The 13,541-nt window shown below is 46.2% G+C and overlaps 1 protein-coding gene across 1 annotated transcript in view; it reads right to left on the bottom strand.

The window, feature by feature from the left end:
- LOC117058367 (sodium channel protein type 4 subunit alpha-like) overlaps positions 1-13,541 on the bottom strand; it is an 81,889-nt gene that overhangs the window by 47,614 nt on the left and 20,734 nt on the right. The window contains exons 4-10 of the mRNA XM_033169506.1: positions 13,253-13,342; positions 12,281-12,409; positions 10,288-10,379; positions 7,926-8,225; positions 6,898-6,961; positions 5,578-5,719; positions 3,326-3,538 (exon numbers count right to left, since the gene is read on the bottom strand). Coding sequence (XP_033025397.1) covers positions 3,326-3,538; positions 5,578-5,719; positions 6,898-6,961; positions 7,926-8,225; positions 10,288-10,379; positions 12,281-12,409; positions 13,253-13,342 — 1,030 coding nt within the window. The remainder of the gene's footprint in view (positions 1-3,325; positions 3,539-5,577; positions 5,720-6,897; positions 6,962-7,925; positions 8,226-10,287; positions 10,380-12,280; positions 12,410-13,252; positions 13,343-13,541) is intronic.

Here is a 13,541-nt window from a genome sequence, read left to right as displayed (position 1 = left end):
AGCTCCTGCAGCCAATCGGAAGCCGCGCCTTGGTTTTCGAACCATTTCTTTTTTCTGAGAGTTGAGGGTGCTCTGAGAGACCGCTACCTGTGTTGCATGGGCTCATTCCATTTTAACCTTTAAAAAAAAGGTTTTATAAGATTTTGTTTCAAAGCCCTATAGAACGTATTAGCCTAAGATGAGTGCGAAAGTCTTGCTTCACAGGTGTGCCGACGTGCCCCCAACATTGAGGGGGGTGCGGTCACATGACGGGTCACATGACGCTGCCTGGGAAGCATGGAGGACAATCTTTGCGCTTGCTTGCCCCAACTGCCCTCTTGCTTGCCCCAACTGCCGGTCAGAGGCTGGGAATAACAAAGGCAAAGATCGCCCTCGCTTGTCCCAGCCACTGCCTGGCTCCTGGGCTTCCGGGCTGCTGGGTGGAGGCTGGGGCTGGGGCATGTGGAAGGCACCTGGCAGCGGAGGGTGGTGGCCCCCTGCCCCTGCCCCTCAATATGATGGGGTGCAGCCCCTTGCGCTCCATCTACCTGGCACCCCTGCTGCTGAATTAAGATTTGTGCAACTTAAGATATGCCTCTGCCACTGGAGATCTGCAACGCCGTAAATGCACCAGCAGAAGTCCATGCCAGTGAATCAGCTGTGCTGTGCAACTCCATGGGCAGGGGAACCGAAACAGGGCAGAGACAAGGGAACAACTGAGAGGAGTAGCCATATGCCATATAGTATACCCCCATCAGACCCCAATTGCGCACCCCCCCCCCAAGTTGGTGCGACGTTATGCCCAATTTAGAAGGATTCAAAGGAGTGCAGAAAAGTCACTGTTTCCCCATCATCTGCTGCTGTGCCCACTCTGCCACCATGGAGCATACAATACAAATGCACTTCAATCCCTGGCATTATGTGCTTTTTTTAGGGTGCCGTTTTCTCCCCTCGGCTTTTCCACTCCAAGTGCTTCATTTGTTCAGGACTGATGGGAAGAAGGAGACTTTCTATATCTGTTCAGTTTTAAGCAGCTCCAGGAAGCGAGAGGCAAGTCTTGCTGACGGCAAGATATATTTATGCTGTCGGTAAACAAGGAAGCTAAGTGGTTGTGTCACAGCTCAGGAATGGACTGGCAAACTGCTGGCTCATAGGATCCTGCTGCAGGCTCCCCGGCAGCGGCAGTCGAACTTCTGTTACTCCACCCTGTGCTGACGTCTTGGAAGGATGTACAACTAAAATGGTTAAAGGACAAGGAGGCAAACCAAGCCCTCTGCAAATAGAATCGTCTCCCGATGCTTCATTTTCTTTTAACCAAGCAAGTCGCACACAAAAATAAACCGACAAAAGAAACAGAATCCATTCAAACATGATACTCTCCACTGTCATTGAGAATAGCCCACGCCTGCTTAATACTATCTGGGAAAAGCCAGCTTGAACAAAAAGATATTCTAGCATGTCCAACATTATGTTCGGGTTTGGGGGTAGGGGTGGGAAGCAAATAAAACAACTCCCAATTCAATTCCTAGCAGCATGCAGACAGAGGGTTTTTAGCCAACTTGCACAGGTGCCCTGAAATTATCCCCCCAAAGGACCTTTTTAACTTGGCCTTTGACACCTGAGATGTATATTTCCAGGAACCTCCCCCCCTCCTGCTGGGCAACGCTGTACAGGCCGGTGCAACCTCACAGTTTGGCCTCCTCTGCCCCCTCAATATTGGGGTGGGGGATGCTGAGCCCCCTAATAAGGAATATGGAGGGGGCTGACGACACCTACGCCCCCTGAGACAGAATAAAACACAGACCAAATTGGAGTGCAGATGAGCCCATTGTCTTGTACAAAAAGAAATTGTTATAAGAATTTACAATTATTTTATATATATATATCTTATAGTTGTTATTAATTTTCCAAGCAAACAGGCCACATGTCTGAGGCAGACAGGTCTCACACTATTTTGATTCTCACAAATGACCAAATGTTTACCAAATGGGTCTCTTCAAGGAAGGAGGGGTGAGGGATTTAATTGTTCCAGGAATTAAAGAAGATTACAAGAGAAAATCTGCCCTTATTCCCTTATGGGGTACACAGGAGCCCTTGCAAAGTCCTTTGCAGGTTCTCCATTGGTAGGAGTAAAAAACAGAGGCCAACCAGAGAAAACTGAGAAGCAAAGCAGCTAGTTTGCTTGGAAAATTAATAACAACTATAATATATATATATATATATATATAAGAATTATAAATTCTTATAACAAAATCAACCCTATCAAAGGTTGCCCTGTGTTGTAAAAATTTAGGGTGCACTCTACGACAGACACAACAACCAGAACAATTCTGAGGCCATTTTGACTCTCCCAAAACGACCTCAAATATTCTCCTGCATTAGGAAGGAAGGAAATGGGGAAAGCTTTCCCACTTGCAAATCCAGTTAATAAAACTGCCTGGAATGTAGGGGGCTTACCCCTCCCTGCAAATCCAGTCTTGCAAGTTTATGTTAAGCTGAGTGAAATGTCAATAGGTGTAAGTTTGTAAATAAGAGATTTGGGTAACCAAAGTACCTACCATCTCAATAGAATGACCTGGCTACCATTATCAGATACCTAGGCAGGCAGGAGAGAAGCAACATTCTCAAATTTCTGTGCGAGACCACCTCCTTCCATGATACTTTTCAGGTGGTCTTTGGCTAAGGGGTGGGCAATTTCAAAAGTCTTTAAAGGGGCTTGCACACTTTTGCTCTGGGTCTCTTTTACCTTCTTGCAAGAAGGGGGAGGGAACTCTTGTTCCAACAGAAAAATAAAGATCTGCCTTGCTTTCTCTGGATCCTGCTTCCCTCCATTCATCTCTGACCAATGATGGACTTAGTCCAGGGGTCAGCAAACTTTTTCAGCAGGGGGCTGGTCCACTGTCCCTCAGACCTTGTGGGGGGCCGCACTATTTTTTTTGGGGGGGGGAGAACAAATTCCTAATGCCCCACAAATAACCCAGAGATGCATTTTAAATAAAAGCACACAATCTACTCACGTAAAAACACCAGGCAGGCCCCACAAATAACCCAGAGGTGCAATTTAAATAAAAGCACACATTCCACCCATGTAAAAACATGCTGATTTCCGGACCGTCCGCGGTCCAGATTTAGAAGGCGATTGGGCCGGATCCGGGCCCCGGGCCTTAGGTTGCCTACCCATGACTTAGTCCCTTGGGGAGTTGGGCAGCAAAAGCCAAACCTTGATCTTATTTATACATCGCCTGAATCACCCGAGAAAGGGAAAATGCAGAACAGTATTGGCACACTCAGAGCTTTCGGAACTGGGCGAGGCAGAGTAAAGGAGTACCATCAAAAAGCCACCAACCAGCCTTTGTTGCTCTTCCTGGTGTTTTTTCAGCTGCTCCACCATCTGCTGGAACTCTGCCTCCTTCTCCTGCTCCTCCAGCAGAGTTGCATCGTTCTGCTCGGCATAAGCCATCGCTACCACAGCCAGGATCAGGTTGATGAGGTAGAAGGATCCCAAGAATATGACCAGAACGAAAAAGATCATGTACGTTTTCCCAGCCGCTCGCAAGGTCTATGGGGAAGAAGAAGAAGAGAGCCCTGTCACCCTTTCTACCAAAGGATCCCTCACCTCTAACTTCAGATACAGTCTTTTGCTTTCTGTGCATGCTCAAGGGCACCTCTGCGTGTTGCTTCTTCACACATTTCCTTAGCATTTGAAAATATAATTCTGGGACTGGAGACTAAACTGGACGAGGCTGTCACTGGATCTCTTGCCTGCTTACATTTCTGTAAAAAGCAGCCCAAGATTCAGGTCAGCGCCGTGGTGTTGGTGTTGTGATGGATTTAACCTATTATTATTATTATTATTATTATTATTATTATTATTATTATTATTATTTTATACCCTGCCCATCTGGCTGGGTTTCCCCAGCCACTCTGGGCGGCTCCCAACAGAATATTAAAAACACGATAAAGCATCAAACATTAAAAACTTCCCTAAACAGGGCTTCCTTCAGATGCCTTGTTTATTTCCTTGACATCTGGTGGGAGGGCGTTCTACAGGACGGTGGCCACTACCAAGAAGGCCCTCTGCCTGGTTCCCTGTAACCTTGCTTCTCGCAGGGAGGGAACCACCAGAAGGCCCTCGGAGCAAGACCTCAGTGTTGGGGCTGAACAATGGGGGTGGATGCGCTCCTTTTACTGCCCAGGTAATTTTAGGCTCTGGGCGCAATGGACTTGTGGGAATCTCCTCTTTAGAGGTAATATATATTACTCCACTTGTTTTGAAATGTGGCAAGAGAGTCCTGCTGCGATTGGAGACGTTGCCCCTCATTCTGATAATTCAGCCCCGGACGTTTAACTCAAAGTCTTGCCCTGACACCACCACTGGGTTTAACCATTTCCCCACATGCCGTTTGCCGGGCGGAAAATTGTTTGCCCATGGTACATTCTTCCAAACTCTCTCTACCTCCAGGAACTTTCCCCACAATCAATCTGTTGTCCAAGGAAACCCTGTGGAGGATTACAGTGAAGGGGAATTTTTATTAGAGTGCACACACAGTTCGTGTAAAATGCAGGTCAACCCTATTAAGTTTCACCCTTCAGTTAAGGGTGTGTCCCCAGAATGCACTCAACACTCTCCAGCAAATCCAGGTGGCAAACACAAGACTGACATGACGGGCAAGGTGTTTTTATCAGGAATGTTTGTCAGCTGTTCGTGACCTTCTCACTGTCCTTGTTCACACACCAAAGTAAACCACAGGCATGATCTCTGGCTTAGCGTCACACCCAGACCAGGGATCGCAGCTTGTTTTGATCTAAAGCATCGCAATCAGCAAACCAAGAACCATCCTTGGCTACAGACCATGGTTCGTTGAGACCATAACAAGCCGTGATCCCTGGTTTGGATATGATGCTAAGTGAGGAAACTCGGTTTGTTTCCTCCCAGTTCATGCTAGCAGCAAAGCAGACACAATTTGCCCATGCCTGGTAAACCATAGAATCATAGAACTGGAAGAGACCACAAGGGCCATCCAGTCCAACCCCCTGCCAAGCAGGAAACACCATCAAAGCATTCCTGACAGATGGCTGTCAAGCCTCCGCTTAAAGACCTCCAAAGAAGGAGACTCCACCACACTCCTTGGCAGCAAATTCCACTGTCGAACAGCTCTTACTGTCAGGAAGTTCTTCCTAATGTTTAGGTGGAATCTTCTTTCTTGTAGTTTGAATCCATTGCCCCGTGTCCGCTTCTCTGGAGCAGCAGAAAACAACCTTTCTCCCTCCTCTATATGACATCCTTTTATATATTTGAACATGGCTCTCATGTCACCCATTAACCTTCTCTTCTCCAGCATACCAACAGCATACAAATCAGTATGGCTAACCTGATCCAAAACACCCACCCACCTGACTCACACATGTGAACACCAAGGAACCCCTAATGAGCTTCCATGGAACTACAAAGCTCTCCGGAATATAGAATCATTGAACTTTAAAGTTGGAAGAGACCCCGAGGGTCCAACCCCCTGCAATGCAGAAATCTCAACTAGATCATACATGCGGCCCCAAAGTCCCGGATTTTCTTGGAACGACAACATAAGTTTGGCCTACCAGTTGAAAGAGGTTCTCCCAGTAGTCTTGAGTCATGAGACGGAATAGGGAGAGGAAGGCCCAGCTGAAGGTGTCATAGCTTGTGTAGCCGTAGTTTGGGTTCCGGCCAGCTTTCATGCAGAGATACCCTTCTGGGCATTGCCTACAAGAGGGAGGGAAGGGTGTCAGCATGACATCATGGAAGGAGAGGTCATAAGAGCAGCATCAACTCCCTACTAAATCCGTGCAGAACCCAGGCATGAAATATCCACACACACACACCCTGCCTCAATATAGGGTTGCCAGCTTTAAGAATTGCATAGCAGCCCTGTCATCCAACACTTTTCCCCAGCAGAGATTAACAGTAGCCAGCTACCAGGTAATGATGGAGTTCTGCTCTTGTCAGGTCTATTGACTCTTGGAATTCGAACAGGGCTAGACATAGAACAGGAGACGTAAAAGGTAAAGGTAAAAGTAAAGGACCCCTGGACGGTTAAGTCCAGTCAAAGGCGACTATGGGGTTGTGGCAATCATCTCACTTCAGGCCAGGGGAGCCGGCGTTTGTCCACAGACAGCTTTCCGGGTCATGTGGCCAGCAGGACAAACCGCTTCTGGCGCAACGGGACACCGTGACGGAAACCAGAGCGCGCAGAAACGCCGTTTACTTTTCTGCCACAGTAGTACCTATTTATCTCCTTGCACTGGTGTGCTTTCGAACTGCTAGGTTGGCAGGAGCAGGGACAGAGCAACGGGAGCTCACCCCATTGTGGGGATCGGCAAGCCCAAGAGGCTCAGTGGTTTAGACCACAGCGCCACCCACATACCATCAAAAGGATGGCCACACTGGCCAGGTAATGAATTTGAACCGCCGACCTTCTGATAGGCAAGCCTAGGAGGCTCAGTGGTTTAGGAGGAGGCGGGACCTTTAGTCTCAGCAACTGGTTTCATGCTGTAAGACCTACAGGGAATGAGCTGCTGTGTTCATTAGGCCTGACACTCAGCTGAGCCTGTAAAGATCGTGTTTTTGGCTCATCCAGAGTTAACTGCAACTTTGAACTGTGTTGATTTATCGACCGGCTCGCTCTGTGACCGTTAGCCAATGTGGTACCCTCTAGATGTCGCAGGATTCTAAATCAGTCCCAAACAGCGTGTCCAGTTGTCTCAACGAGATCAAAAACATATTGAGGGCACCATGTTTGAGGGACTCCACCCCCCACCCCACCATTCTTTAAATCAGCACAGTTTTCACACTGATTTAAAATGGTCGAGTCACTAGGAGACAGATCCCCTCCCCACTCCCACTCCCAAGAGGGACCCGCGGTCGGGACAGATCTCACTCACCCTGCGTCGGAGCTGTTCCCACAGAGCAGGGCATCAAGCGCACCCTCAAGGAAATAAAAATTTTCTTCGTAGAAAGAAAAGGCGGGTGTGAGAATAAAGTTTGGAATGTAACACAACTGCAGGTTTAAAGCAACGAGTAGAAGAGTCGAACTAGATATGACAAGGGAACCCACAATCAGGATCTCAACCAGAGAAGCTTAAAGTTAAAAGCAGATGGGTTGGGGTGGGGCTTGCCAAACTGGATCAGGCCTATGGTGCTGACTGAGTAGAATCACAGAATTGTAGCGTTGGAGGGGGTCATGAACGTCACCTACAGTCCAACCCCCTGCAATGCAGGAATCTCTTTGCCCAACATGGGGCTTGAACCCACGACCCTGAGATTAAGAATTGGGGCGAGTCTTTTTTGAGGACATCTTTAACTTTATGGCAATGAATGTCACAAGCCAGAGATGTGTTTGGTGAAGCATCTCCTTTTGTATGTCATGCACCGAAGTTTCATTGGAAGACCTGTGAGTCCTGGATGAATGAATCGATTTATTACGGTCACAGACCAGAAATATGGACATATACAGCGACAGAGTACATGTAAATATAGATAGGTTGAAATTAAACTCTATAAGCTAGAGCACAATAAATGATACAGATATAAAACAAAATATGTAGGTCAAGACCTACAGAGAGGTCCCTCCGCCCATCAGCTTTGATAACACCAGGACCTGTGAGTTTTAACCTGTGAGTCTTAGTGCTATGAAAGTTGGTGGTGGTGGGGAAATCTCTCAGTCCAATCCTGGAGCGACTTCCCTTGAACTGGCTACCTGTGGTCACCGCAGAGGGGAAAGCCTTTAGCCTTGCGAGCATAAAACCGCTAGCACTTAATTGCACATTTAGCTCATATACAAATGTATTTATGTATATCAGCTAATTAAGTGCTAGCGGTTCAGGTTTGAGATGCCCATCCGATATCTGGCACCGCTCCGGGCCAAGTCAAAAGCGACAGAATCAGCAGCTCTTGAAAAAGCAGCCCTTACCTTCATTGTGAATGTACTCATCCCAGTCAAAGGTCTCGTTGCTATACAGGGTGCCGTTGTCGTACAGGGTGCTGTTGTCGTACAGGGTGCCGTTGTCATACAGAGTGGTGTTGCCAATGAAACCGCCATCAAGTGTGTCGTTGGTGAACGGCGGCCACCGCACACACTTTTGCCGCAGGTTCCCCATGAACAGCTGCAGGCCGATGAGGGCGAAGACGGCCAAGCAGAATACTGTGAGGATCATGACATCGGAGAGCTTCTTCACAGACTGGATCAATGCACCCACAATAGTTTTCAGCCCTAGTTGCGGGGTGGGAGAGAAACGGCATTACTTACAGGCAACAAACTGAGCTTGGTGGCTTTATTAAAAAAAAAATCCTACTATATATCTCTATCTCTATCTCACTCTATATTTGATTTTACATATTTAATTTCATTGTACACAGGTTGTACAATGACAATAAAAGGTATTATTATTATTATTATTATTATTATTATTATTATTATTATTATTATTATTAAATTTACAGTCATATCACAACACATCCAAAGTTACAAGATTCTCCCAAATCTCTGGACTTCCCACCTTTCCCTCTGTGGGTTCTGTTATTAAATCTTTTCTACTGCATTTTTTTAAAAAAATAATCCTGATTATTTATGAATCCATTGTATTCATAGCGCTCATTACATTAGAATTGTTATTGCAGTGCTGCAGTTATTGCAGTTTTCAGCTGCTTTCAGTGTTCTTTAAGATAAATTGTAAATTCCCCCCATTCCTTATTAAAGTTGTGGTCTCCCTGATTCCTGAGCTTTCCGGTCAGTTTTGCCATTTTGGCATAGTCCAATAGCTTCATTCCTCTCTGGTAGGGACCAACATATTATATTATATTATATTAATTATATTATATTATATTATATTATATTATATTATATTATATTATATTTTAGGCACAGTTTGCTTTGAACATAAATTCTAGCATCTGACATGCTCTGATGTCAGGGACTGGCAGGGACAAGGGACGTGGGGCTAGAGTCTGACTTGGGAGAGGGGTCAGTGATTTGTGGGGAACTGTACTGGCCTAGAGTCAAGTGTTGGAGGCGGGGAACCTCCAGAACTAGAAGGTGGAGCACAGGCTGGATCAGGAGAAGAGGAAGAGGCAGGTCAGGCAAGGGAAGGGCCAGGTGCTTCCCTGCTTTCTCCTGCATCACAGACTCCCAGAACCAGGAGGGGACTGAAAAGGGATGAGCAGAGGAAGCTGCCATTCAGGAGCAGTCTCCGGCTGCATGTGTGCAGCCCACTGGGGGAAGGTGCATAAACCGGTGGAGGAGGAGTGGTCCCCTGTTGCTGCAACTGCTCCATAGAGTGCAGACATTCGAATAACTGCCTGGATGTGAGATGCATGTAGGTATTCAGAGCTGTATAAAGGTAAAGGACCCCTGGACGGTTAAGTCCAGTCAGAGGCGACTATGGGGTTGCAGCTCTCATCTCGCTTTCAGGCCGAGGGAACTGGCGTTTGTCCACAGACAGCTTTCCAGGTCATGTGGCCAGCATGACAAAACCACTTCTGGCACAACGAAACACTGTGACGGAAACCAGAGTGCACGGAATCACCGTTTACCTTCCCGCTGCAGCAGTACCTATTTATCTACTTGTGCTGGTGTGCTTTTGAACTGCTAGGTTGGCAGGAGCTGGGACAGAGCAATAGGAGCTCACCCCGTCACAGGGATTCGAACCGCCGACTTTCTGATTGGCAAGCCCAAGAGGCTCAGTGGTTTAGACCACAGTGCCACCTGCGTCCCAAAGTATATAAGATACAGAAGCAACTGTAAGTGTTACCTTTGACAATAGTTAACTATATGCCATGTGCATTCCTTTGGCTGGGAAGCAGCCTTAAAATCCTGTACTTTAATAATTTTGAGCTGGTTTTCCTGCAATATAATTTAAAGTCAACTGGTTTGCAGAGATGGGAAAAGCAGCTTTTACCCTTTTTTCGCATTGTAAAAAAGCAACAAATGCACTGGCCGAGCTTTCGCCTTATAGTGTGCAGTGGCATCTTCAAAAACTAGGATCTTAACATTTCCACCTTTGCTGCAGTTACCTCTTTCCCTGAAGAAGATCAAGGGTGTGCTTTGGTAATGTTTTCTACAGGGCATGTTAAAAAAAAATTTTTTTGGGGGGGGGGGGGTAACAGGCAACTCTTGGGCATAAAGCTAACCAAGAGCTTCCAGACCCATACAAGTTGGGGGGCCTGAATGAAGTGCGTCCAACGAACTGGAAGCCAGTTCATCTCTGATGCATATGAAAAATGAAATCTGCCTGAAGGTCTTCGCCTCCATCAATGCCACCCTCCCCATTACCCACCTGGAATGACTGTGATGGTTTTAAGCGCCCGGAGAACCCGGAATGTCCGCAGAGCAGAGATGTTGCCCAAGTCTACGAACTCTGTGACATAGCTAGAAAAGAGAGGGCAAGCGAGCTGTTCATTGAAAGGCAACATATAAAAGTAGAAACAAGGGCTATCAACAGGCAAAGAGAAGGAAACAATTCCCCCAGGGATGGAACTATGTAGGAGACACAGCTCTGAAGTCAGTTGTGACGGCAGCAAATCTCCGAGTTAAAACCAGGATCTGCGAACAGCATTTGACCCATCAAGGGCATCAGAGCTCAGCTGAGGGAGACAGTGCCTGAGGAGATAAGACTGTGGGATCAGAGTCAGCATGCAAGTGACGGCAAGCTGAGCACCCTTGCTGTTATAACTGGACCCTTTGCCCCTTTCATTGGGACAGAACCTGGGTTCAATTAGACAGAGCTGCTGTTACAATGTCCAGTTTGGACTTGTGTCAGGATGCTGAAAAGACAGGAAAAAGGCAAAGCAAAATGTTTGATCAGTCATTTACTTTGACAGAAAGTGTATGGATACTTTAAAATCCTGCACAATTCTTCCTCGGGAGAGGAAGGGATGCTAAATATCGCTTTGCAATCTTGCTTCTCACATGGCGGAACATTCAGGGTAACATTTACAGAATAAGTTTCCTTTGGGGTGGAAAACACTGGTATCTCTGTAAGAATCTTTCTATTTACAGGTTGACCAAGCATGATAGGAGAATGGAAGGAAACACACAAGCTGTTCACAACAACAGCAATAAAATCTCCTTATATTTCAGAGGCTCGCAAGTTGTCAGGGGGCGATGAGTCCACCAGAACCGTGTGTCTCAAGTCTCCTTGGCAATATTTAGTAAAAGAAACATTAGCTATTATGCCATTACACTTTCTGTGTCTCCAGCACTGCAACCAGGAGCCAATAAATTACTGGTAGAGCAGGGTGTTATAATAACTCTTAGGTCTCAAATACAAAATAAATGTTGATTATTGCACAACATAAACACACATACATAAGTATATAAACCACATGTCTGAAATAGTACAGGAGAGCAATCCTGAAGCCATCTTGACTTCTAATGACTAAATATTTCCTCTGCAGATGGAAATATCTTGGACAAACCTTTCCCAGTAGTTCTTTTTACTTACAAATGCTACAAATCCTGTTTTAAGGGCATATTTTGTGTATGAATAGGGAATGCCTGTGACCTGGATTCAAGAACTAAGGTATTTACCATTTCAAAAGGTAAAGGTAAAGGGCCCCTGGACGGTTAAGTCCAGTCTAAGGCGACTATGAGGTTGCGGCACTCATCTCGCTTTCAGGCCGAGGGAACCGGCATTTGTCCACAGACAGCTTTCCGGGCCATGTGGCCAGCAGGACTAAACTGCTTCTGGCACAATGGGACACCGTGACAGAAACCAGAGCACACAGAAACGTTGTTTACTTTTCTGCCACAGTAGTACCTATTTATCTCCTTGCACTGGTGTGCTTTTGAACTGCTAGGTTGGCAGGAGCAGGGACAGAGCAAAGGGAGCTCACCCAAGCCCAAGAGGCTCAGTGGCTTAGACCACAGAGCCACCCACGTCCCATTAAAATGATGGCCACACTGGCCAGGTAATGCAATCAGTGACCATTATAAATTATCTTGCCAGACAGAAGACAAACTACACTCTCAAATTTCTGTTGTAGACCATCTCTTTCACTTGTATGATGCTTTTCAGGTGGTCTTTGGCTAAGGGGTTGGTCAGTTTCAAAAGTCATTAAAGTAGGGTTTAAAGTCCGGACACAAAAGTTGTTGACACTTCCAACTATGATATTCTGGGTATGTCCAGGAGACGGCAGCTAACTGGAAATACGGTCTCAGTGCTTGCCATCTCCATATGGTACATGCATGAGGATTTGAACCCCACACCCACATGCCCTCTGGTTTCCCTCGGCTGGTTTACCACATTGCTCCTGCTAAATGCAACATACGCCATAACGATGACACTGAAATCCAGCCAGTTCCACGGATCTCTCAGGAATGTAAAGTTGTCAATGCAGAATCCCCGGGCCAATATCTTGATCATAGACTCAAAGGTGTAGATGCCAGTAAAAGTGTATCTGTGAACAGGGAAGGGTTATGGAGGACAAGGGAAGCAGAATTAGTAGCAATATATATACACGGTAAATGTGTGTGTGTGTGTGTGTGTGTGTGTGTGTGTGTGTGTGCAAGGTTTATTGCTAATTTTATTTTTTATTTTTTAAAAAATACATATCAAGATAACCAGTAAATATCCTGCAGCCTGTTTTCCTAAAAAACAATTTGCAGCAGAAGAATACAGAGATACCTTTTGCAAGCAAATCTTAAGTTAGAAGGTAGGTAGAATTTGTTGGAATCGTACTTCCCAAATTCATATTCACTCTAGAGCCAGATATCTTTCTTAGAACCTGGGACCCTTTTAAAAATGGATTACTCAAGAAAATGAACCTAAAGACCTTTGACACTCAGGCTGTAGGATCAAACTAAAGGGAAGGATTCGGGTTAATGGACCTATGCAGGGAGAGTTGAAAATAAAAGGTGGAAGAGATGGGTGTATCCCCCCCCCAATGAAAGCACACTCACAGGCTGTATTCACAGATACCACAAAGCCAAAATAATCTGCATGGCTTTGAGCAGTGAAACAACCCCACAACCTGCCTTAAAATCTTCTCCTCATGTCAGCCGGGTTACAATAATACTGCTTCTCAGGGAGTTTGTGTCACCCGCCTGATATTTTTGAAACATTATAGTTACTGCAAGTTTTCAGATCACACAAGTTTCCTCATCTGGCCTCCAGCTTCACTTTTGGATTAAGAATGCCTGTCAGCTGCTCCTCTGGTTCCGTTTCCCCCTGCCTATAGTGACCAGGCAGAAAAATGGTAAGAGAAAGTGGGCAAAGAGAAAGAAAGAAAAACAACACTTACTCCACATCCTTGGCCCACGGTGGCGGGTCACTCATGGTCATAAAGACACAGTTGGCTAAGATGGTGATCATGATAAACATGCTGAATAATTTGAAATGAAGTCAAGGAAATGCACCAGGCCTCTGCTGAAATTCCCGAGACAAACCCGTTTGGTAAAGACAAGACAACAACAGCCCTGTTGGGTTGTCTCCACCCCCATCGTTCTGCCCAGACACTGAGGTCCAGCTCCGAGGGCCTTCTGGCGGTTTGCTCACTGCGAGAAGCGAGGTGACAGGGAACCAGGCAGAGG

The sequence above is a fragment of the Lacerta agilis genome, chromosome 14, assembly GCF_009819535.1.
Source record: "Lacerta agilis isolate rLacAgi1 chromosome 14, rLacAgi1.pri, whole genome shotgun sequence".
Taxonomy (NCBI): Eukaryota; Metazoa; Chordata; class Lepidosauria; order Squamata; family Lacertidae; genus Lacerta; species Lacerta agilis.
The sequence above is the reverse complement of the archived record's forward strand: the minus strand, read 5'-3'. Positions and strand labels throughout refer to the sequence as shown.